Here is a 20,424-nt window from a genome sequence, read left to right as displayed (position 1 = left end):
AGAGTTGCAAAGGTTCCATTTACAGTCCAATTAGATCTTAAATGGTGTCATGGGCTTTCAAGAACACAGAATGTGAGCATTGTTTTCCAGGAGGGAGCAACAAAAAAGACTGCATCTTCCACAAAAATGTGTCAGCTTTAGGCATAATTGGTGGTCATCATAGATGGTGACAATTTGCAGATCTTCAAACCGAGGCAACAGTCAGCCAGATATGCGTTAAATCTGCAATGGCATCTAACATGCCGGTGGACTTTTCTGCGCTGCAGGCGGAGATGCTGCAGGAAGGCCAGCGGTTCTGCCTCAAGTGGAACAACTACCACAGCACCTTGACGTCGCTGCTGGACACACTGCGCCAGATGCACGAGCTGGTAGACGTGACGCTGTGCTGCCAGGGCCGCCAGCTGCGCGCCCACCGGCTCGTGCTCTCCGCCTGCAGTCCGTACTTCCGCGAGGTGCTCAAGGTGGGTGTAGCGCCGGCGGCGACGACGACGGTCCGGCCGGCGGGCGTGTCTGTGGTCGCCTCGGCCCCGCCGGCGCCGTCGGCTCTCACGCGGAACTGCGGGGAAGTGTCGGGTAGCTCTGGGCTGCGGAAGTGAAGCGGATGGTGTGTGGGTCCGAAGGGACGAGAAAGCAGTACCGCCGGGGAAGTGTGACACGAGTATGACACGGTACAGCGGTGCCTGTTGACGGGGCAGTCGGTATGGCATGTCCGCTGGCGGTCAAGGCCGGGGTCGTGCTGGGGCACCACCCGGCGGCACAGCCCCGGTCCTATCGCCTGGCCACGTGCCTGGTGTGGCCACTGCACGCTTGTCATGGGGCTGGTACGGCGACCAGTCGAGGAGCAACCCACTTCAGCAGGCAGTGAAAGTGCACATCCAAAAATTGGAAAGGCTTTCTGCTGTCTGAGGTCCTTGCTGTCAAATGATGAGTTGGAAAACAGGACAAATAAACACCTAAACGTGACTGGACAGTCTATATTTTTCATGTCTGGATCACTGATGTGATGACGTCTCATTTCCAGGCTCATCCCGGCGATCCTGTGTTCTTCTTCAAGGATGCTGAATTCGACGATCTCGTAGCAATAATCGAATTCATCTACAGTGGTCAAGTGAACGTGGATCAAACCCGATTTACCTCATTCCTGGCTGTGGCTGAAATGCTCAAAATCAAAGGGCTGGCGAAGGATGCTGGCATGGACCAGAACGATCATCAGGTAGGAGCAACGCCACGTCCATGTGCAGACGCAGACAAACTTCGGTCGTGCCTCTGGGCCCAGTAAAGGCTGGAGCGACCAGTGCCGTACAATGTTCACAAGACTTGCATCTGGGCACTGTAGGTCCAATTGTGTCGTCTGCTGCTGTTATTCTTGTCGGACTGCTATGTCTGGACATGGCGTCGGCTCCCGGCTACCACTAGCTCGCTTGTATTCAGGTTTATTCGCTTTAATGTATCCGTATGTAACGACAGAACTAAGCTACGGGGTTGCTAGCATATGCCACGTGAGGTGTGTTTCATCAACCTCTATTCCGTTGTCATGTGATTATGACGTGATTTTCCTGTTAAGACAGTGACAACAGTCCTGTTAAGCTGTACTCCGGTGTTTCCCCCTGCTGTGTAACCACATGAAATCGATCACGTCACTGCCTTGTACGTCCCCCAACATGTATTTGCTGTTTTGTAAGTTTTGACGTGGGGTATGGCGCCCGATTGCGAATTTGCGGCGTGGCTGCCCGGAGTCATGGTACTAGGTCAGGACACACACGTGCACACGTGCAGGTCAGGACACACACGGGCAGATTGTCGTCCATGCATACAGGGCACGGCACGGGCGGGCTAACCGTGCACGCTTACGACATGTGAGGCATGACAGTGCCCTGCGGGCATTCGTTTTTCTTTTGCTAATCCCGCTGCGAGCAAAACGCGTTCCACAGCGTGGCGCAGGGCGGCCGCCACCGCCCTGCTCTGAAGCCGAATATGTGCATGCTGTCTCCCGCCGCCCCACTCGTCGTTCATGTTTTTAGCCGTTATCAACGGGTCTCGACAGGGACCTGTACTTGCGGTTAGAGGCGGCAGATTGTGGGCTGGTTTATGTGAGCAGTTGAGCAGACATGACATAGCATGGAGTCGTGTGTCAGATGCACGGGCTCACGTTCTTGCTTGAAGTCCACGATCTGAGCGGGGTGTCTTATTCGCATTCGAATGCTTGTGTACTCAGCAAAGACCCACATTTGTGTTTGGAGTGACCGTTCCTCAGCACGGATATATGTCCGCAGTTGGGGCTGACGTGAAAATCCAGAAGTTGTGTTCGCAGTTGGAGGCCTCGCAATAGGGCGAGCTTGTGTTCGCGGTTGGAGGAGCCATTCCGGCTTAGCGGCGTGTGCGCAGTTGGCGGTGACCAAGGAGCACGTGGTCGTGTCTGCAGTTGAAGGTGTCGGACTTTGACGCTCCTGTTGGCGGCCGGAGGGGGACTATTTCAACACGCGCTCGTGCTTGTAGCTGGGGTATCACTGATCCGAGCACTGCTTCCGTGTTTGCGGCTCGAGGCGGCGCACCTGAGACCCGCTCTGTATTGGCAGTTGGAGGCGACAGATCTCAGCGCGACCTCGTGTCCGGCGTCGCCCGATCTCAGCGGCGAGGCGGCGGCGCCGGCCCGCTCTCCGCCGCCGTCGCCGCCGCCGCCGGCCAAGCGTCGCCGCCAGCTGTCGGCGGCGGCGCCGGTGCCGGAGCCGGCGCCGGCCGCGCCCGGCCCCACCGCGCCGCCGGCCGACGAGGACGCGGACGGAGGGCGCCGCCAGCGAGGAGGACGACGACCTGGCGGTGCAGGACGCGCCGGCCGGCGGCGGACATGCCAAGAAGAACGGAGGTCAGAGCCGAGACGAACGCTGCACGCTCGACCCTGTAGTAAGATGCACGCTGTGGGATCTGTCTAACCGTTGGATGTGGGTTGGTGCCGCCAGGTGTCATGCCGCAGTTTGCTGTCGACGTTTGCGGGCAAGCTTATAGTAAAGCAATTATTACGCCCATTCCTGGCATCTGTATCCCTTCCTGCTCCGCACTTTCCCACCGTTTTTTTTTAAATCTTGAAAAGACGTCTTTTACGAAACGATGCGTGTGCCTTTGTTTTTTTGTGGTACTAACGCGTCGTTTCACGCCACGTTCGCTGACTGCCACGGTGAGCCGGCTCGTCTCGCATTCAGCACTGGCCGCCGTTCTCAGGAGACGCGTTCGAAGCCGGCACGGACGAGTCGCTGACGGAGATGATGGACGTCCAGAGCAGCTCCGGCCTGGGTCAGTATCAGCCCCCGGTCAGGGGTGCCGTCGGAGCAGGGGGGAGGGGGGGGGGGGGGGGGGGGGCAGGGCTGGGCGGCGGCCTGGGTCAGTATCAGCCCCCGGTCAGGGGTGCCGTCGGGGCAGGGCTGGGCAGGTCCGGTCTGGGTCAGTATCAACGCCCGGTCAGGGGTGCTGTCGGGCAGGGGGAGGGAGAGCAGGGCTGGGGCAGTGTCAGCGCCTGGTCAGGGGTGCTGTCGGGGCAGGGGAGGGAGCAGGGCTGGGTCAGTGTTAGCGCCTGGTCAGGGGTGCTGTCGGGGCAGGAGGAGGGGGAGCAGGGCTGGGTCAGTGTCAGCGCCTGGTCAGGGGTGCTGTCGGGGCAGGGGGAGGGGGAAGCAGGGCTGGGTCAGTGTCAGCACCCGGTCAGAGGTGCTGTCTGGGCAGAGGGGGCGCCAGGGCTGGCAGGCGGTTTGACGTGGGCAGGCCATTTAGGCGTTGGGACCACAGACCGTAATCCCTCAGCAGCTATGTTGTCATTGGCCGGCCTTTCAACGTGTTCCGACTCATTTGGTGGCAGATAGAGCATCCCATGTCTGATCCACATACTTGACATTTTTAAAAGAGTTGAAGACATCTTTAGCTGGACTTTGATCATGTCGTTGTTCATACACATCCTGCTGCAGGATCCTCTCCTACTATCTCAAAATTATATATTATGCTTTGACGAGAAACATGGGGGCTGTTGGTATATAATGACTTCGGGTGTGTCAATGAAGCTATCGCACCAAATCAGACATTTGTTTGCGCTGCTTTCATAGAAAACCGTCATCTGTTTATGATTCATACCTGAAATACTTTTCACGCATTTTCCACTTTTTTGTGCTGTCATGTATGTTCTTTGGACGGTGAGACCAGTGGTGCAGTTCTCTGTGCAGTTTTTGCGGCGGCATCCCCCACTTTGAGAAGAAATTGTGTCAAATCTTTTGGAAAACTCCTCTGTTGGCATGTTTGGGCAGTTGGTTTCTTTATTTAGTACTGCTCAGCCCCTTCCCAACTTGTTGCGCAACTTCGCACTGGGCTCAGTTGTGGCTGTATGAAAGGGTAATAGTGGTATATATATATATATATATATATATATATATATATATATATATATATATATATAATCGTTTCACAGGTCCAAGGACTTCTGTGAACCTGACACGCTGGTGATTTGTTTTCAGTGGAGAAGAAGTTCGTGTGCCGCGTCTGTTCGCGCACCTACGCCAATCTGATGACGTTCCGGCAGCACTTTGAGTCGCACAAGCTGAGCATCCAGTGCTGGGTGTGTCGCAAGCTGTGCTCGCGCGTCACCAACCTCAACGCCCACCTGCGCAACAAACACGGCGTGCACATGAAGCAGTCCGAGCTGCGCAAAATACTCAAATACATCGAGCAGATGGGCGTCAGCGCGGTGGCCGAGGCGCTGGCGGCCGGCCGTCTGTTCGCGGACCCGCTGACCGGGGACTCGGCCGATCGCCTGACAGCCGCTCCGCTAGGCGACGGCCACTCGGACGGCGCCCCGGGCAACGACAGCTTCTCAGTCGGCCCGATAGATGGCAGGGTCTCCGACCGGGCGGGCGACGGTCTGCTGCAGTCTGACACGTGAGGCAGGCGTCGCCTGGGGGCGTCGGGGGTCGACATGACCGGTCGCGATGCTGTGGAAACCGTACGGATCGTCAGTAACTAGCTCACTATGTGTAGAGTCGGCGACGACGACGATCTGAGTTTGAACTGCCTCTGAAGTGCATTTGTAGTTCCTGATGTGTGTGGGACTGAATTGTGCTCATGATACCGAAGTTACCCAATCATCGATGCCTCGTGATTAAGAGACGAAGCGCCGTAATTACGATGGCACGCCATTTGTATGCAGTGGTTGTCGGGGGTTCTCTAACCATGTGGATCATTTACTTATTTCAAGGAAACTGCCGGATCTCGCGAGTACGTAAGCTTCCTGATCTCTGCTCAGTAGGAGTGAGCGTATTTTACATGGTGCTGTTGCTCTGCTGGACGAAACAATTATGTCCGGCCGGTGACTGCCTTACAGTGCCCCACATGGCACACAACTCACCTGTTTTGTAGTGTTTGTACAGTTCAGCTACAATCCTCGTACTCCTTACGCATCAACGATGCCTTAATTAAGTGTCCTTACGTCTGTATGCCTGCCTGTCTGCCTGCCTTTTGCGGCGGTATCGTTTTATAGGGCTCCACCGGAGGAGCGCGCGGGCGGTGAGAGTGACTGTGTGAACTGTGCGGCGGGCGGGTGTGTCGACAAGTCCGGGTCTTCATCACCTCAGCGCTGGCCCCGGGCGCCGCCCCGGGCCCGCAGACGGCAGTGTATATACGCGCATCTCAGCGGCAAGCAACCCACCAACGTCATTGTGTTCGCTCAAGCGCGCCGCCCCGTTCCCGGGGGCGGCGAGCCGGCCGCCCCTCAGCCACGGGTGCTTAGTGTTTAAGGTAACGAGTCTCTGACGGCGACGGCTCTCGGACGTCACGCGCGTGACGCGTCAAGCCCGCTCGTGGCGCGCGCACTGCCCGGGTGTGCCGACCGCGTGCGTTTGCTCGCCGTGCGGGAGCGCGCCGGCGCGACCCGACCGACCGGCGTGCCGTCGCCGCCGGTGGCGCCAGCCCCCAGTCGCCGGATACAAAGTGCGCTCGGTTTGGTGGTCGTTTGTGGGCGAACTCGTCTAGGTGGAAATTGGCCAGGCCCGCTTGCAGGTTTTTACTCGGTGTCTGTTTTAGTATCTCACTGACCGAAACGAGAAATACACCTAGGGGCGGGCGACCGTGTGTCGCGTGATGGGTGAACGGAGCCGAGGCGGCTTCCTCCGCCGGGAGGCCATCTTCAACTATCGGGTGGCCCAGAATGTGCCACAGACCCCCTCACGCCGCATTGCGTTTTTCGTTTCGCGCCCTGCAGGGTCTTCACTCATCTAGTTCTCACGGAAACGCGTGCAGTTTCTTCGCTCATTTCGTTTCGCACCGAAATGCGCGCTGTCGCGCTGCGAGATGGACTATGGGCCGAATGAGTTAGTGCGTCGGTACGTGTAGTGGCCGAAATTGCGTACCATCGGTGACCCGGCCCGGCCAGGTGACTTTGTGGCGGACTATTGAAGAAAAGTACCAGTGTCGGTGCGCTTGCAGCCAATGATCGCAACGCCATGGATGTTTTAGCAACGAGACGTACAGTTATATAGCAGACTCACCGTAGTACGGATGCTTTAAAATCTTTGCAGAACTATTTTCTTCTTTGTGGCAGAGCACGTCAGTGTTCCTGTCGTAGCACGCGGTGTGTTTCTGCGACGTAATATCACTGCTGTCCCCTCTCCCCATACTCGAGCATTCGTGTGCATTCGATTCACATGGGGCACGTGAACTTGCCAGCCCATGAAAAGCAGATCGCAGACCGGAAGCGGCCGCAGGTCTCGGTGTTATGGTATCGCAGTGACGTGGTGTCAAAACTGAGATCAGTACCCCCATACTGGTGGAGGAGGAAACGGACGATCGTACTACTAAAGGTGTAGGTCAATGTGTGAAGGCTCGTGCATTCGTGTGCAGGATATGGATTCGTCCGTCGGGCGTTTTTTGGAGACGTATGCCATACTTCGGTACCAAGAGCTGGTGGAAACGTCAAGGTCAGCTGTGAGGTGTGAGGTATAGAGGGATGTACCGTTCACAAACCATGAAGCGACCTTGGCACGGTCCGACTCAAAGGAGGTCATCCACAGACTGAGGTACGCATTTCTGGTCAATATCAGCCCCCTCCCCCACTGGCGCAGGCAGGTAGGGCAAGGGGCACGTACTCACCCCCATTTGGGTCCCGGCCCCCACTCGGGATCGATGATCGAGGAAAGGGCTCGCTGTGGGTCATATTAACACGCGCTCGAGTGAGGGTCAATTTGACTCCCCGAAGGTTTCTCCAGAATTATTTCCGAACGACGCGGCGTAGCCGCACCAAATTTTGCTTACCTGTAGACAACTGAATAGCGGACACTTTGCTATAAAAAGATCGTTGACCCAGAGCAAGTCAAAGTCAGGCCGTGTGTTCAGCGAAGTCAATTTCTGGGGAATTGTTTAATCTGACGTAACAACGGAGTGTTAGACGAAGCCATGCATCTCTGGATACTTTCTTAGGGTACACAAAAATTGAAGGAGCAAATTCCATTCACCTAGGGCCAGGGTGGTCAGACCAAGGTCAAAACCAGCCTGTTCTATTATTTTTGTCCTTGGTGTATGGGTTAGTTTCTGGTGCTCAATTCAAATTTATTGATAATAGGAGCCGCGTTATACATTCCATGGTCTTCTCTAAGGTCAGAATTGGTCAATGACCTAAAAGGACCCAGGTCAACATTTTTTTTTCGGAACACTGTCTAGCGTTATCATTGTCGCCTATGTAAAGGCAAAACTCAAAGCAGCCTTGTACGATTTTGGTCACCATGACATTTGAGAGGTCAAACAAGGTCATTTACCTGAAATGAACATGTGGCCTTTTGCTTGGAACAGGTATCTAGGTCCTGTGAACACTTTGGAGACCAACCTGGAATTTGACTTTGTTTGACCTATTTGACCCGAAGATCATGACCTAAGAACCTCAAACATTGACTTCAGTGAGCTTACGTACATGTAAACATACCCAGTCAGTTTGGTGTCTCTAGTTCTCTTAGTTCCTGAGATCTCAGGATGGTCAAATTGAGCCCCACCCGAGCGAAGGGTATCGAACCGGGCATCCGGGCGCGTGTTGGGACCACGGCCCGTAGGGTACGGTTCTCAAATATCAGTCCGAGGGCCCCTTATACCAATTGGGGACCCCTTGGACGATGCGGGCCTCAATTCGGTCAGAGACCATCAACAGCGAACAGTCGGCTCAATGTCGGTTTTCACTCCTGAGTCCAAGCAGGGTCGATGCCGACACCCGCGATTTGTATTGGGCGAGGCCTCTGAAACAATAAGGGGCGCTTGTCGGTGAGTGGCTCCCAGCGCCTGACAGGAGGCTTCGAGTCGACCAGGAGAACACTCACGTCGGACAATGAAAGGATGTATCTGAGCTTGTGATGAGAGTCCACGATGAGGAAAAGGCTCTATCAGTCAGGGACCAGCACTGAGCGACGGCGGTCCATCCAATTTGGGTCGAGGCCCTGTTACACCGGACTGGTGTTCGCGACAGTGTTGGATCCCTGCGGCTATAAGCGATGCTTCGCGTCAGTGGTGGCCTTTGCATCAATCAGGGGCCAGCTGCCCTGGTCAGAGAGCCTCCCGCATCAGGGAGGGGACCAATGTATATAAAGCCCTCTAAGGGCCTCCGGATCGATCAGTGACCCTCTCCTAGAATAGGAGCCGGTAGGCACCTCTCACTGGACGGAATGGCCCTTAATCCCCTGCCCCTTTTTGGCGGCGGGGAAGGGGCTTTCAACATCACGGGGCCTTTTCTCAACCCTACACCCCTCCGCTTTACCAATACTCCGGTTGCCCCTATGCGTCCCCCTAGTTGGGCACTAATCACGCTGGGCGAGAACCTCATCTCCCTACCCACGCTGTCACGTTTCACAAATACTTCAGCATGATTTGCAACTATACCTAAGCGTAACATTACAAAATCCAGCCCCTTCCCTCGTTTCGCTCTGGCTGAGCTCCATCAAACTCCACCCTCACCGCCATGCGTAACGTAATCTACGGACAGTACCTGGGTTGCGCGAATAGCAGACCGGGAACCCACCAGCGTCGTCTTTTCTTAAACCAGCCTCAAATGCGTGCTGGGGCCTGAACCGGGACGCATCGGGTCATGCAAACCACACAGCGGACATCACAATTTATTGCAACTAGGATTCACCCACGCTGGTAGCGGTTTCCAATACTTTGCCCACAGTCGCCAACAACCCAGACTTATCAAAATCCATTCAGCCTGCCATTTAACGTACGGGGCGTTTGTATACCTAAAGCTTACCGATAGCCTAGGCATAAAACAGATGGCTCGCGAACGCTAAATGTCAGTGGACCTACTTGATAAACGCTTGAAAGTAAGGTATTGCAATGCAGCGATGAGTTCCATCCCTGTCGCTTCTCAAAGGCAACATGCCGTGTCCAATGTGGCATTGCATCATCTTCACATTGATTGCAGTTACGTGTCCTATCGCCTCCCTGTGTCCACGCTATAAAAGCTGTCTCACTAAATTTCTGTCAGTGGAAGACGCCATTGTCGTGAAGAGACAGCTATGGCAGCAGTTTCCTGTTCAGTTGGAGTGGGCCTAGTTAGATTCCTTTTCAGCCTCCGCCCCCACCCCAACTTAGGCTTCAGCCCCCCCCCCCCCCCACATAGAGAAGAAAGTGGGCCAAATCTGGAGAGAAACCTTCTTTTTTTAGGTACACTGCGTCATTTTTCATTGTTCAGCCCTCCCAATTTCTTTTGCGAAACCACCATCTCACCCTCCTCCCTTACCTCAACGCATTTAACGAAACCAAGCCTCTGGTGACAGCTGTCACGCCGCGGTGTTAATAGTCTTACTAGTCACCTTGCTTGCCCGTACAGGTTGGGTGGGTTGTGTATTTTTTCATTGCTCAGACCAGACCCTCAGGGTTGTAGTTTCCTATGCAATTGGGGTGGGGGTGGGGGTGGAGGGGGGGGAGGGTTCTAGCCCCCTCCCTCCAACTTCGAGAAGAAAGTGGGCGAAATCCTGGAGGATACCCATTTGTTTGCTTATTTTAAGGTACTTTGCGTCATTTTTCACTGTTCAGCCTTCCCAATCTCTTTTGCGAAACCACCACCTCAGCCCCCTTACCCCAACGCATTTAGCGAAACCAAGCCCCTGGTGACAGCTGTCACCAGAGGCCTTGTGACCACCAAGGCCAGAAGTGCAGCCAGGGCTTTGGTAAAATGGGGGGAGGGGAAAGGGGCAAAAGGGTTGATGAAGGCCCCCTGATGGTGAAAGCCGCCGTCCCTAAACAAAAATCATCCGAATATGGTCCACTTTTCGAAGACGTACGGTTTTCTTTGTTTTAATTTTATTTTCACTTTTTTAGAACAGAACTCGCAAACTATCGGAAATGTGCTTATTTGTTTATCTGAAGTCAGTAAGCTGAAGGAAGGAGATGTTAAACGTCTGAATGGAATAATCCGTCGGCCCTATTGTAGAACTCAGGCGTAGTCGTTTTTTTCTGCGTCCTTCATAGGTTTGAGACCCCGTGTGCTTAGACTGTAGATCGAAATGGCGCCACAGATCTGTATTAAAACGGCAAACCCACGCTGGACTGGACTGTTAAATCTACAGTCAGGATCAGCCACTGATACATATTATGCAACACAGTTTTGAACATGCGCGCTCACATGCCTTAGAAACAAACCCCTGACGCCCGACGTTGCAGTCTCCTCACACTGAAAGCAGACTTGTCCCACGCCGGCGGTTGAACCCGTCAGCTGCAGGTTCTGGAAGGAGTAACGCACATATATTTTTTTACACTCAAGCCATGGGTGCAATTACCCCTCCACTTGAAGTTCAGCACCCCCATCTCAGGTGATAATCCATCTATGTTACTCCCGTCACGCATGTTTACCTGCTTCATTCACACTGACGTCAGCCGTTATTCTTGGCGATAACCATCACTTCAAGGGCAACCCGCTTAATTTGCTCCCTACGTAGGGGTAAATTTTCTTACCTTTAGATGGGGAATTAGTTTTTCTTCCAGCATGCAGGTAAACCCATTGCGCGTGCCCCCCGGTTGTGGGTTAAGAAAAGAACATCTTACCGGCTTGAAACGTTATCCTTCCATCGGGCTCTAACGTTTGCTTGGAGGTCCTTGTCTGGTTCCCTTAGCTCGACGGTGTAAAACGATGCAACCCCATTTAGAAATTGCAGCTCGAATGGTGTTGTCTCCAAATAGGCTATTTACGGTGTTTTTAAAGCAAACGGCAAACAAAGTCATTTAGGGCTGCCTACGGCTGATAAACGGCATTGGTGCAGATGTCGACGCACCAGTTCATGTGCCGTCAACTTTGCGCGCACGACTATGTAGCAAATGAGCCTTTGGACCTAGGAAAGAGTTGTCGAGCGGACAGTTGCCTGAGGCGCCGGTCGACCGACCGCGCCAGGGGTGCCAGGGCCCGGTAAAACGCTGCTATTGGCTAGCGAGCGGTGAGCAAGGATATGCTGCGTGTATGTCGTAGCAGTTATTAACTAACATTTCTTCTCACGGAACAGTTATTTTTACTCGCGTGGTGGTGCGGAATTTTGCGTATATTGAGTCGAAGGACAGGCATCAAAAGCTGATTGAGTGTGTGCAAGCAGGTCGATATTTAGGGCACCCTTCAAGAGCGTAGGGCCATCCATTCAAATAGGAAATACCCAAGACCCAATGCGGAGCGCCCCCGAATAATCGAATGTGCCCGAGCGGGCTAACAGATAAGGCTCCCAAGAACGGAGGGCCTTCCACTCAAATAGGAAGCACCCCAGACCCGATGCAGAGAGCCCCCGACTGATTGAGCGTGCCAGAGCAGAATATCGGATGGCCCCGACAGGAGTGTAGAACCCTAAATTCAAACGCCAAGACCCAATATATAGAGCCCGCGAACAACCCAGTGTAGCCAAAGAGGCGAGCAGATGGGTTCCCGACAAGTGCGAAGGGCCCCCCATTCAGACAGGTAGTACTAAGGACACAACGTGGAGAATCCCGGAATAATCGAGTGTGCCTGAGTAGGTTAACAGATGAGGCCCCCGATAAGAGCGTAGGGCCTTCCGTGCAAATGTGAAATGCCCACGACATGATGCAGAAGGCCTCGAATGATCGAGTACGCAGGAGCAGGTGAACAAATGGGCCCCCGAAAAAGCGCAGGGACATCCATGCAATAGGAAGTACCCAAAACCAGACGTAGAGGTCCCCCAACGATCGGATGGGCCCGAGCATCTTATCAGAAGGAGCCTCGACAAGAGCCTTAGGCCATCCGTTCGGATAAGAAGTGCCCAAAACCCAGTGCGGAGGGCTCCCAAAAGATGGAAGATGGAATGTACCCAAGCAGGTTATCAGACGGCCCCGACAGAAGCTCAGGGCCCTAAATTCAAACACCAAGAACCAAGGTGTATGGTCCCCTAAACAACCCAGTGTGACCGCGGAGGCGAACAGAGGGGGCCCCCGACAAGTGCGAAGGGCCCATTCAAGTAGGACGTGTCCAGGACCCAATGAAAACGGCCCCCGAACGATCGAATGTGCCCGAGCAGGTTATCAGATAGGCCCCCACAAGAGCGTAGCACATTCCCCCCCCATTCAGATAATAAGCGCCCAAGACCCATCGTGGAGGGTCCCCGAACGACCCAGCGTGCCCAAGCAGGATATCAGATGGCCCTCAGCAAAAACGTAGGGACCTAAGCAAGTGACAGAGAATTGGAGGCACCGTAGACCAATGTGGAGGGCCCCTGAGCATATCACGAGTGTGCCGGCAGGTTTAGACCCATGCAAAGGGACCCTGAGCAACCGAGAGTACTCCAGCGGGTTAAGATATGGGGCTCCAGCCATAGCCCGGAGACTTTCTGGTGAGTGGAAAGGATCCGAAGGGCCCTTGATTGACAAGAGTGCCCCGGCACGCTAGGAGGAAGGGTTCAGCAACAGCGCAGGGTCCTCCGAGTAAATGTCCCTTAACGGTGTAATGGGGCCCGGAATTTCCAAGTCACAACTCCTTCAGTCATTAAAAATGTTTAACCTCTTGTGGGCCCTTCACTTACGCTTGCAACTGTTCGAGATGTTCAATTTTGTTGCGTTTTGTGCCACAAAGTTGCACCTGTTCGGCCGGCTTCGGTCCTCCGATGGTCCCGTTGGATTTTGGCGCGCCGAGGGGCACCAAAATCCCATAGAAGAGTGCACCAAAACCTTCATTTTGTAATATCATCTTTACTTTCAAGAGGCACCAAATTATAGGAGCATTGCAAAGCCCTCCTCCCCCCCGATCACTTTCGAGTCACCAATTTCCAGGGGCACCACAATGTTCGCACCTTTTAAACGGCAATTTCGTTTTACGAAGGCCGGGATTGGCCTCATGGGCGAGGAAGCAGCGAATACTGAGGGAGCACCAAGCACTGAGGGAGCACCAAGCACCGAGCGAGCACCGAGCGCTGAAGGAGCACCGAACACTGAGGAAGTATCGAGCACTGATGGAGCACCGAGCACTGAGGGAGCACCAAACTCTCCATTTGAAGGAAACATAGTTATATTTTCACCCCATTTCAGAGTGCATCACAAAGGACACTGAGCCTTTATTCGTAAGGGACACCAAATATGAGGAGCATACAGTGCTGCGCCTTCCACCCTGATGAAATCCCGGATCGGATCCTTGGTGTAGGGACATCGAAATCTTCGTTGCAAAGCACCACCATCATCTTCATTTCAATAGGCAGCAACTCCAAGCCATTTAAATTGCATAACTCCATCATTTTAGAAGTGGACCAACATCGAGCGACGCTACAATTTCTGTCTTTCACTCTGGCGCAATTCTAGATCGGTCTGTTCGGTAAAGAGACACGAAAAAACCTTTATTTTGAGGCATCATACAAATATTTATTTTCAGGCATCACAAAGCTCGCTTTCCAAGCGCACTCAATTTTAGAGGACATAAAATTACGACTCGACCCATTCGGCGAGGGAGCAGCGAATTCTTTATTTCGATGTTTATTCCCTAGGGAGGCCAAATTCAAGCTAGTTATTGAAAGTTCCTCGAAACTTGCATTCTCTGAGAGCACCAAAATCCGGGTTGCGCTACAATTGATTTTCCTTCCACTCTGATGAAGTCCCGGATCAGCCCTTTTGGCGAAAGGGTGCCAAAGACTAACAACTTCATTTTTGTGGCATAGTGACTTTTATTTGCAAGAGACACCCAATTTCAGGCGGCACCATGAATGGCGCTAAAACCTTCATTTTAATATGACCATGAATTCCAGGAACACCGAAAATGTCCCCAGATCTTTATTTTTAACGATGAACTATAGTTCCAAGAACGTGACTTTCAGAGGCGCACACATGGGGGGGGGGGGGGGAGAAAGACAACAGGGGAACGTAGCCCACCCTATGGTCCGGATGTCCGAAGGTCTCAAGAAGCCCTTTGAGCTCCTTGTGGCCGACGACGAAGACCCATTGGAGAATCCGAAGATCTGGCCGGAGGCCATATAAAGGCACCCCAGTCCGAAGGCCAGGCCCTCAAATATCGGTCAGAGTATCTCTTGCATCGATCAGTGGCCCACTGGGGCATTGAGGGCAAAACATTCTGTGGTGAAATCTAATGACCAGCTACGTTCACTAAAAACACTGGGTGGTGTCATTGCAGCACCATCAAGATATAATGAGGATAATTATCTCCATTGTTGTCTGTCCAATTTACGCTGTCGTTTTTTCAAGCTTATCTAGCATGCATTATGCAAACTTTAGACGAATTAGTCTGTTGTAGATATTACTGAGCACGCACGTTGGAAAAAGTAAGGCAAATGGAAAGTACCATTTTCATAGTGAAGAACAGGGAGTCCAATGACATTTTTCTCGCCGGAGAGACTGCTTCAAATAAAATGCCAAGCTTTTCAGAAGGATTTCGAGAAAGCGATGCTATCGATCAAGCCAGACGCGTCTGACCTAATAGTGCGTGAAAAACACAAAAATGGCATGCTCCTTTTTACGGGGCGCCCTATGACGGCAATGAGCCTCAGTTCGGCCGGGGGCATATTTGCTGAATACGAACAGAGACGGGTCCCCTAATTTCAAAGAGTGTCTTGCGTTGGCTGGGACCATCTTGACACATGTAGATGAGATCTAAGAAATGAAGATGCCAAAGCTCTCATCCATACCGAGTCAGTGGAAAGGCCCCGTGTCGGTCAGAGGCCCCAGAACCAAGCGCGGCGACCTCCACACCGTTTCAACTTGGGACTGGTCAGCCAAATCGGTGTCTCGGTGCCAATCATTGGAGTCCCTGCGCCGGTAAGGGATCCTTCCGCATCAGTCAGCGTCAATCCGGTGTCAGATGCACTGGCCAGAGGGGCTGCCGCATCAGCTCTCTGGCCCCCTGGCTCCTGATCGATGCGGGCCTGCGTGTCAGGACACTAGCTGCCCAGCATAAACAAGCGCTGGGGACCGCGGGCGGGGACGTAATGCCCTCCAGCATTGAACGCCTGCCGCGCCGCCGCTAATCGATGGCTCATTGGACGAATGCCCTTCTACGTCACCCTGCCTACCACACACGCCAGCGGGCGTCGCCGGGGCGGCAACGTCGACTGAATGTTACCTGTGTAAGCAAAGCCTATCTTATCGCAGCGCGGTGAATGGCCAACCACAAGCGCAACGGGCCCGTGACTTGGGTGGCTCGCGCGAAGTCGCGCAGCGAGGGGACAGGTGTTCCGTGCTTCGGCGGGTGTCGGCAGTTCAGTGAAAAGGTGCGGGTGGAAGACAGGGCACATTTTCGTGCTTCGAATGCGCGGCGATCGTGATAATCCACGAGCACGTAAGTAAGCACATTCGCTGAGGAGGTGCCAGGGAGCTTGGCCAGGGAAACATATGCTGGCGACGGATAGCGACAGGGACTGGAACTGAAGTGCTGGAGATCCTCTCACTTTGCCTGAGCCCTCTGACAACGCCAGCAGATATAAATCAATCTTAGATCTACTTGGACATGCGACATCCAACACTCACAGTGGCGACGAATTTGACTGCTTTGCACTTTTTCCGAACGCGTCCGACAGCTCACGGCACGTCTGTCACGTACTGTGTCTGTCATGTGCTTTCTGACCGCGTGCGGCACGCCTGCCACTGATGTTGTAACCGGATATTTATGTTATGAACCAGGCATCTATGCTATGAGCCAAATGTCTTTGCTCTGAACCAGATGAACACAAAGTACAGCTGGCGTGACACCGATAAAGCGATCATTATTCGTCGCCTTTGGGAGGGAGAATCTTTCAATATTTGCAGGGGTTCAAAAAAGTCTAGCTCGGTCACAAAAAAATCGTAGCATCCTGAAATTCATGGTTCTAAGATATCCTTGAGAAACCTCAAGAGAAGCGGGCGCACCGAAGTCCTTGGGCCGGTGAGCAGTCGGCTCGTTTTGTCTTCGGAAATGATCCCCGGGTATACAGGCTTTCTGATATACATACATACTTTCTCATATCTTATACAGTCAATAAAGGTTTTCTCTGTTGCATGAAGCGAAACTTCTTGCCTTATTGACTCCTAGCGTCCAAACTTGCGCATCAGTGGCAGTTTCGTTGCATTGTCTGCGTGTTCTCGTCTCATCTCATTCCAAGGTATCGTTGCCATGGACACGTGCTGGTGCTTTTCGAAAGAGTATGACACCCTGTATTTCAGGTTCTCACAGAGCGCACGTGCCGAGCAGACGATGGCGGCGTCTCTTGCTGCTGCTGCTGGTACCAGCATGTCTCGTATATCTGTTCTACGACTTTCTGGAGCCCCACTTCATGGCGGCGGGGTGGCTGGTGCAAAACCGCTACTGGCACCAGTGGTTTTATCGGGCACCGGAGCTGTCCAGCGACCTGGACAATGCCAGCCTGGTCCTCTACTGGACGCCGGTCTTCCATGCCGCCGTTAATGGCGACGGCATGAAGCCATTCGCGCACTGTCCGGTACGTTTTAGCTTTACAAGGTGTAATTTTTAGCTTACAAGCCGCGTTGCGAAATTGTCTCATACATGAAAGGACAACCGGCGAGATTCGTAAGGCGTTCGTGACGCACACCGCGTCATGCAATGCATGTCGGTTTATGTGCTGCTTGCTCCTGTATTTGTGTGTGTGCGCATGTGACGACAGTCAGCATCAAACTCATACTTAGACGCAAGCTTGCGTTTCTGGCGAGGAAATTTGACTATCTAAATTTTACGATCACTTAAAGTAAAGGTAGAGCTTCCATTGGTGAAGTTTGTGGTATGCAGTGGGTCTCTGATATTGTTTTATGCCAGAAACCCCCGCATACCATAAATTTGTGCAGGTGGTTAGGCTCTCGTGATGGCCTAAGTATAGCACTAGATAACAAGATTATTAGTTGATTATTGTTGTTGGCTATGTCGCGCTTGGTTTCGAATGTCCGTAAATTCTTCCATGACCTCCCCATATTTACAGGTCAACAACTGCGTAGGCACCAATGACCGGCGCTTCCTGTCACGGGCGCGAGCGGTGCTCTTCCACGGCTACGACATCAGCATGTGGGACGTGCCTCATGAGCGGACGGTCGATCAGCTGTATGTGTTTTGGTCCCACGAGGCGCCGCCGATGCTGAACGTGGCGTTCGGCGCCCTCAACTCGGCCTTCAACCTCACCATGACGTACCGGCTCGACTCGGACGTCGTATCTCCGTACTTCGAGGTCATCCGCCGCAACCGCTCGGCGACGGTCGCGCCCGCCGAGGGGGCCGGACCGACAGCGAGCGGCGCGCCAACGCCGCCTGGTGGGCCGGAGCCGACCGTCGCCTGGGTGGCGTCACACTGCACCACGCCCAGCCGCCGCGAACAGTATGTGGCTGAGCTGCAGCGCTACCTGCCGGTGCACGTGTTCGGCGCGTGCGGCACGCGGGAGTGCGGCGACCCCGCAAAGCGGCGCGACACGCTGGCCTGCTTCCGCCAGCTGGTCGGCAACTACACCTTCTATCTGGCGTTCGAGAACTCGCTGTGCCGGGACTACATCACCGAGAAGCTGTTCCGTGCGCTGCAGGTCGGCCTCGTGCCGGTGGTGCGCGGCGCGCCGCGCGCCTCGTACGCCGCCGTCGCGCCGCCCGACTCGTTCGTGCACGTGGACGACTTCGCGGGCCCACGGGAGCTGGCCGCGCACCTGCGCCATCTGGCGCGAAACGCGTCGGCGTTAACGCGCCTCACTGCCTGGCGCGACAGCTTCACGGTGCGCCCGGTAGAGGGCTGGTGTCGACTGTGCGCGCGCATGCTGCAGCCGGACGGGCCGGTGCCGGCGCGGTACGACGACCTGCGCCGCTGGTGGAACGACGGCTCGCACTGTCGGTCGTAGCGCCGTCCGTGGACTGACCTGCTGCGGTGGCCGTCGAGTGGCTGCCACACGGGTTCGAGCACTGACAGGAGCCCGGAAGCCCGGGATCCCAGCCCATCTCCCGCCAAGGGATCTCATTCCGATGCGTGTCGCGGTGCGTGCTTTACCAGCGCGTGCCTGCAGCTCCGAGAGCAATCTGACATGCGCAGAAGTGATAGCTTACTTGACGTACCAAAGATCATTTGCATCCACGCGAGTACACCCACGGGTGTCACCATGTCTCTGAGATAAAGGGGCGAACCATGGTGGTGGTGGGGGGGGGGGGGGGGGGGGGTAATAAACTGGAATTTGGAGTGGACAACCAGACCTCAAGATGATGTTTTTACTGGGAAAGTGTGACACACGGTCATATGTGCAAACATGTGGGTCAGAATGCCGCTTTGTGAAGGCTAGAGGGGACTGACCTCACCCTTCCCAGGGGTTACCCCCATGGTCACCTGTGGGACGCAGCTCCGCGTCGGCACGCCCCGGCCGGCGGCGTGCTGCTCCTATGGAGACTGATACACTAGCGGTGCGTCCCCGAGGCCAAATGGGCTCATTTCCGTCCTGCCTGGTGTAGCGCTAAACTGTGCCGTTCATCCGTTATCGCTGACAGATTTGTTCTCAGCTTCACACAGTCATGCGAGCGTCTGCACCGTATTTCATAATGGTTGTACATGTTCGGGTGTAACAAAGGATTGGGACGAAATATTGATATCACGGATGGATTCGGAGTGTCGTTCTCGTTTGGCGTGTTAGCTGCACAGCGCTTCGGCCAATTAACTCTCCGCTCGTCGTCAGGCGCCCTGAAATCCTGAGAAGGACTGAATGGCGCTTGGCTACTGCCACGCCCGCATCACGGTCCAAACTATCTCCCTAGAATCGCTGAGAACTGAACCAGGGTCTTTCGATTGCGGATTCAGTGCTCTATGGCGTCCTGATGAGTCCTCCCCATATGGCTCATTTGGAGGAGCGATAGTCTCGCGATCAAGCAGACCGACCCCGGTTCGAGTCCGGTCGGTCTCAGGACTCCATGACAGCTGACGACGGCCGGGCCGTCCCGGGGCGAGACGTTACCTCACTAACGCCGGGGATGTCACTCCCTACGATCGTTCAGGGAGGGGGGGGGGGGCGAGCCCATAAGGTGATCTAACTTACATCTAACGCGCGATTTCTCCTCGGATTTCGGTCACGTTAATTGGCATCCCCGGGGTAAAATAGAAAAGCAAAATGCCGATGACGACATCAGTTTTCCGCAAAAGACTTCCACTTAAAATTTCCAGGCAATGCAGCCTACAATTTTTATCGAAAGCTTTCAATGAGGTGTACTTCAAGCAGAAACGTTTCAGTGATTTGAGTTCTTGTGGTGAACTTGGAGGTGGTTCGAAAACCGTTCAAACTGCGGTGGCGTTCGAAAAAGCCTTTTAATGGCAGGACGTAAAACGTTCACGAGCTTCGTGTTATCTGAGCCAGGCTGTACTTCTTAAAGCCGCCGCATATTACAGTAAATGATGCTTTTCTCAATCCAAGTGCTGTCATCTGCAGTCATTCGCAGACAGACATAAACATGAAGGGGTTGGCATGGCAAAACCATTGGATACCTATGAGATGATATTTGGCAGAAGAGAGCTAAGATAGCTTGTCTGCACTTCTTTGGTCGAGTATCCCGTTTTTGGTCACATCCATTGGGAGGCCCAAGTCATCTTTGGGTGGTGGATGGGCGGAACCCCCCCCCCCCCTTGACTAGCATACCAGGCGGAGACGAAAGTGCGCGCAATCATTCCATCCACAGTTCTACATATATTGAGACTAGCACGGTGAAACACCACAGCTCGCCCCTAAAACAACCCTGGGCTCCTTAACCGCAGCAAGCAGTGGTGTTCATCGCGACCAAAAGTGCAGGATGTTCAGCTTAAATTTCATGAACACCTACACCTCTCACCGCGCGTGTTCAGGCGCGGCGATGCCCCATCTGAGTCCCGAGTGCTCCCGCACCTTCGGCGACGTGTCCGGAGCGTGTGCACCAGTCGGCAGAGCTGGGGGGCGTGCTGACCCCGGAGCAGACTCAGGGGTTAGCCCTGGTCTGGTGGCGTGGGCCGACATGCATATACGCGGGAGA

General features: G+C 54.1%; 3 protein-coding genes across 3 annotated transcripts; all 3 read left to right on the top strand.

Moving 5' to 3' along the window:
- Positions 1-239: 239 nt before the first annotated feature.
- LOC119090222 (broad-complex core protein isoforms 1/2/3/4/5) lies at positions 240-2,442 on the top strand. The gene is made up of 3 exons (XM_037213008.1): positions 240-461; positions 1,022-1,213; positions 2,386-2,442. The coding sequence occupies exons 1-3, from the start codon at positions 240-242 to the stop codon at positions 2,440-2,442; spliced, it is 471 nt and encodes a 156-aa protein (XP_037068903.1).
- Positions 2,443-2,828: 386 nt separating this feature from the next.
- LOC119089731 (uncharacterized) lies at positions 2,829-6,085 on the top strand. Its single transcript, XM_037212543.1, has 3 exons — positions 2,829-2,863; positions 3,217-3,288; positions 4,491-6,085. The coding sequence occupies exons 2-3, from the start codon at positions 3,258-3,260 to the stop codon at positions 4,913-4,915; spliced, it is 456 nt and encodes a 151-aa protein (XP_037068438.1). The 5' UTR covers positions 2,829-2,863; positions 3,217-3,257; the 3' UTR covers positions 4,916-6,085.
- Positions 6,086-15,528: 9,443 nt separating this feature from the next.
- On the top strand, positions 15,529-18,558 carry LOC119090221 (alpha-(1,3)-fucosyltransferase 7). Its single transcript, XM_037213007.1, has 3 exons — positions 15,529-15,766; positions 16,627-16,901; positions 17,394-18,558. The coding sequence occupies exons 1-3, from the start codon at positions 15,736-15,738 to the stop codon at positions 18,285-18,287; spliced, it is 1,200 nt and encodes a 399-aa protein (XP_037068902.1). The 5' UTR covers positions 15,529-15,735; the 3' UTR covers positions 18,288-18,558.
- Positions 18,559-20,424: the final 1,866 nt, after the last annotated feature.

Source organism: Pollicipes pollicipes, unplaced genomic scaffold (genome assembly GCF_011947565.3).
Source record: "Pollicipes pollicipes isolate AB1234 unplaced genomic scaffold, Ppol_2.1 Scaffold_3087;HRSCAF=3621_pilon_pilon_pilon, whole genome shotgun sequence".
Lineage (NCBI taxonomy): Eukaryota > Metazoa > Arthropoda > Thecostraca > Pollicipedomorpha > Pollicipedidae > Pollicipes > Pollicipes pollicipes.
Note: the sequence above shows the minus strand (reverse complement) of the source record. Positions and strands in the feature narration are given on the sequence as shown.

Bases quoted from the DNA above. Each gene is read 5' to 3' on its own strand.
- LOC119090221 (XM_037213007.1), top strand. From the start codon at position 15,736: ATGCGCGGCGATCGTGATAATCCACGAGCAC. The intron at 15,767-16,626 runs GTAAGTAAGCAC...CCTGTATTTCAG, and splicing joins TCGTGATAATCCACGAGCAC to GTTCTCACAGAGCGCACGTG. The intron at 16,902-17,393 runs GTACGTTTTAGC...CCATATTTACAG, and splicing joins AGCCATTCGCGCACTGTCCG to GTCAACAACTGCGTAGGCAC.
- LOC119089731 (XM_037212543.1), top strand. From the start codon at position 3,258: ATGATGGACGTCCAGAGCAGCTCCGGCCTGG. The intron at 3,289-4,490 runs GTCAGTATCAGC...ATTTGTTTTCAG, and splicing joins CCAGAGCAGCTCCGGCCTGG to TGGAGAAGAAGTTCGTGTGC.
- LOC119090222 (XM_037213008.1), top strand. From the start codon at position 240: ATGCCGGTGGACTTTTCTGCGCTGCAGGCGGAGATGCTGCAGGAAGGC. The intron at 462-1,021 runs GTGGGTGTAGCG...TCTCATTTCCAG, and splicing joins ACTTCCGCGAGGTGCTCAAG to GCTCATCCCGGCGATCCTGT. The intron at 1,214-2,385 runs GTAGGAGCAACG...GCGTGTGCGCAG, and splicing joins TGGACCAGAACGATCATCAG to TTGGCGGTGACCAAGGAGCA.